This window comes from Chenopodium album, chromosome 4 (genome assembly GCF_948465745.1).
Source record: "Chenopodium album chromosome 4, dcCheAlbu1.1, whole genome shotgun sequence".
NCBI classification, from domain to species: domain Eukaryota; kingdom Viridiplantae; phylum Streptophyta; class Magnoliopsida; order Caryophyllales; family Amaranthaceae; genus Chenopodium; species Chenopodium album.
The window spans coordinates 58,144,232-58,147,731 of record NC_137837.1 but is presented as its reverse complement, the minus strand read 5'-3'; the positions used below and the strand labels follow the sequence as shown (position 1 = coordinate 58,147,731).

General features: G+C 44.5%; 1 protein-coding gene across 1 annotated transcript; it reads right to left on the bottom strand.

The window, feature by feature from the left end:
- Positions 1-566: 566 nt before the first annotated feature.
- Positions 567-2,603, bottom strand: LOC145627961 (uncharacterized). The gene is made up of 3 exons (XM_081680301.1): positions 2,381-2,603; positions 1,658-1,921; positions 567-1,609 (listed from the first exon to the last, which is right to left on the bottom strand). The coding sequence occupies exons 1-3, from the start codon at positions 2,601-2,603 to the stop codon at positions 567-569; spliced, it is 1,530 nt and encodes a 509-aa protein (XP_081536427.1).
- Between the last annotated feature and the right edge of the window lie 897 nt (positions 2,604-3,500).

Below are 3,500 nucleotides of genomic sequence, written 5' to 3'. Positions count from 1 at the left end.
TGTCCCTAATCGTATATGTCAATTCCCACTTCCTATGAGTGCCAAGCATATTCACACATGCTTTAACGTAGGCGCACTTCGAACGACGCCTATAGTGCGCTAGGTCTCTTCGTTCCTCTATGGTATCTAGGTCATGTGACAGTTCTTCACTGTTGCACTCTGGTGTCATCAAGCCGTATCTAGCTGTTGGGGTGGTGACTTCTGTAGATAGTACAAGCTTCACATCCATAGACCAATGAGAAAGGTGTTTGACCTGTGGCGGTTCTTGGCGTAGTTCTGTTGGCCTAGAGGGTTCTTGGCAGCTCTTCTGCCCATTTGCCTTTCTTATCCTTCAGCTTCTTTTTTAAAGATCCGATGATAACCTTATTACTGGATTTGGCTTGACCGTTTGCTTGAGGATATATAGGCGTCGAAGTGACTAATGTGATATTCCATTTATCGCAGAAATTCCTGGTTGGGGCACTTATGAATTGGGATCCGTTGTCACATACTATTTCAGATGGTACTCCGAACCTGCAAATTACGTTAGTCCAGATAAAATTGATAACTTCCTTGTCTCTGACTTGCTAGAATGCATCTGCTTCAATCCACTTAGAAAAGTAATCGGTTAGAGCTAACATGTAGACCTTTTGACCTGGGGCAGCAGGTAATTTGCCTACTATGTCCATGCCCCATCTCATGGAAGGCCAAGGTGTCAAAGTGGGATGCAGAGGCATGGAGGGTTTATGAGTAATACCTGAGTGTCGTTGACAGCTATCACATTTTCGTACATACCTGTGAGCGTCCTCTCGCAGAGTTGGCCAGTAGTACCCATAGGTGAGTATCTTGTTGGCTAAGGTTCTCCCAGCTGAATGGGCTCCACACTCTCCATCGTGGAAATCTTTGAGGATCTGTTCGTAGCCATCTTCCTTTATGCAGCGTTGCAAGATACCCCTAGTGAAATTTTTTAATAAGACACCTTGGATGATCGTGTATCTGCTGGCTTTAAACCTGAGTGCTCTTGCTTCTACTTTGTTTTCTGGCAATGTGCCGTGTTCCAGGTAATCAAATATGGGTTGCATCCAGCTGGTTGGGTTGGTCACATGTGCAACGAAGTTGGGTTCTTCAGGTTCGATCTTAACAGGTTGGCTCGGAGTAGGGGCGGGTATTTCTGGATTGTCTGGATCTGGTTTTACAGGTTCTGGAATGCTAGGTTTAGGTGGGCGGTTGGATGTGTCAACGGCAGGAGCTAACAAGTGGATCATGGGGATGGAGGAGAATTTGGATTTTCTTAAGGCTGATCCTAGATTGGCTAGAGCGTCTACTTGTGTGTTTTTGTCCCTAGGTATTTTCTTTATGGTGAAGGTTGAGAATTTGGTTGCTAAGGATTTGGCGAAGTCTAGGTATAGAACCATCTTGGAGTCTTTGGCCGTGAATTCACCGTTCATTTGACTTGCTACCAAGAGTGAGTCACAGAATACCTGCAGGTTAGTAATACCTAGGTCCTTTGCGAGATTCATACCTGCGATCAGAGCTTCATATTCTGCCTCATTGTTAGTAGCTTTGAAATCACAACAAATAGCTTGTACCATCATGTCCCCCTGTGGCGACTTCGACACTACACCGAGACCTGCACCTCAAAAGTTAGATGAATCATCAACATAAAGTATCCAAGTACCTGGGTTATGGACTTGGTTGATCTGTTCGGATTCTAAAGCTGCTTGTTGTTCAAGGTCAGGGCTGAAGTCAGCCACAAAGTCGGCTAGCGCTTGTGATTTGATAGCTGTTCTTGGTTCGTATGTGATACCAAATCCGCTGAGCTCGATTTCCCATTTGCTCATTCGACCTGTTAACTCCGGTCTGCGCAAAACAGCCTTCACAGGGTAGTTAGTTTTCACCACTATTGGGTGAGTTTCAAAATAGTGGCAAAGTTTCCTGCTAGCTACAATCAGTGCTAATACCAGTTTTTCAAGTGAGGAGTACCTGGTTTCAGCACTGAGGAGAGTTTTACTGACGTACTAAACAGGTAACTGCTGACTTTTAGCTTCCCTTGCCAAGACAGCACTAACAGCTTAGGTGCTGACTGCGAGGTAAAGCTGTAAAGACTCTCCCTCAGCAGGTTTAGATAACAAAGGTGGCGTCATTAAATAGTATTTGAGGTCCTGTAAGGCCTTTTCGTGATCATTAGACCAAGTGAAACCTTTATTTTTCTTTAGGACGTTGTAAAACAGGTGACATTTATTTGATGACATTGAAATAAACCTATTTAATGCAGCTACTCTATTTGTTAATTTTTGCACCTCTTTCAGGTTTCTAGGTGATTGAATATCAATTACAGCGCGTACCTGGTCTAGGCTAGCTTTGATTCCTCGTTGAGTGACTATGTAGCCCAGAAACTTACCTGCAGCTACTCCGAACGAACATTTGGACGGGTTCAGCTTCATTTTATACTTCAGGAGGATGCTGAAAGTTTCTTCCAAATGGTTCACATGATCAGCTGCTTTCTTGGACTTCACCAACATATCATTGATGTAGACTTCAATGGTGTCCCCCAGTTGGTCCTTGAATATTTTGTTAACTAGCCTCTGATAGGTTGAACCTGCATTCTTCAAACCGAACGACATTACTTTGTAGCAGTAGATTCCTTTATATGTCATGAAAGCCTTCTTTTCTTGGTCGTTACTTTGTAGCAGTAGATTCCTTTATCTGTCATGAAAGCCATCTTTTCTTGGTCGTCCGGGTGCATCAAGATCTGGTTGTAGCCGGAATATGCATCCATGAAGGTGAGGAGTTCGTGGCCAGGTGTTGCATCTACCATGGAATCTATATGAGGGAGCGGGAACGGGTCTTTGGGGCACGCTTTATTCAGGTCTGTGAAGTCGATGCAGACTCTCCAGGTTCCATTCTTCTTAGTGACGACAACCACGTTAGCTAGCCAATCTGGATATTTAACTTCCCTTATCTTCCCGGTATCTAGCAGCTTCTGAACTTCTTCATTGATGATCTGATTACGTTCTGGGGCGAATTTCCTCCTTTTTTGCTTTACCGGCCTTACGCTGGGATCCACGTTCAGCTTATGGGTGATGATTTCGGGACTGATTCCCGTCATATCTTGGTGTGACCATGCGAAGCAATCTGAATTTTCTCTGAGGCACTTGATGATAGCTTCTTTTTGTTCTACCGCCAATGCAGCTCCGATTTTAACCTTTTTCTCTGGCTTTGACTCATCCAGCACGACTTCATCTAATTGTAACTCATCTGGACGCTTGGGTGCTGGACTTTTCTGTGATTGCTAGATGGCAGGGCCATGAGGTTTCAGGGCGAGCTGGTAGCATTCTCGCGCTTGCTTTCTGTCTCCTTCGACTACTGCTATTCCCCACGGGCTTGGAAACTTGAGTAGCTGGTGATAGGTAGATGGGATGGCTTTCATTTTGTGGATCCAAGGGGTTCCCACTATCACATTATAAGCAGTTTTGCAATCTATCACGTAGAACTTGTGCATCATGTTGATTCCTTTGAGC

Excerpts from the sequence above, each read along its gene's own strand:
- LOC145627961 (XM_081680301.1), bottom strand. The coding sequence starts at position 2,603 with ATGTCGTTCGGTTTGAAGAATGCAGGTTCAACCTATCAGAGGCTAGTT. Across the intron at positions 1,922-2,380 it reads TTCGTTCGGAGTAGCTGCAG|CTAGCAGGAAACTTTGCCAC; the intron begins GTAAGTTTCTGG and ends CACTGATTGTAG. Across the intron at positions 1,610-1,657 it reads CAACCAAGTCCATAACCCAG|GTCTCGGTGTAGTGTCGAAG; the intron begins GTACTTGGATAC and ends TTTGAGGTGCAG.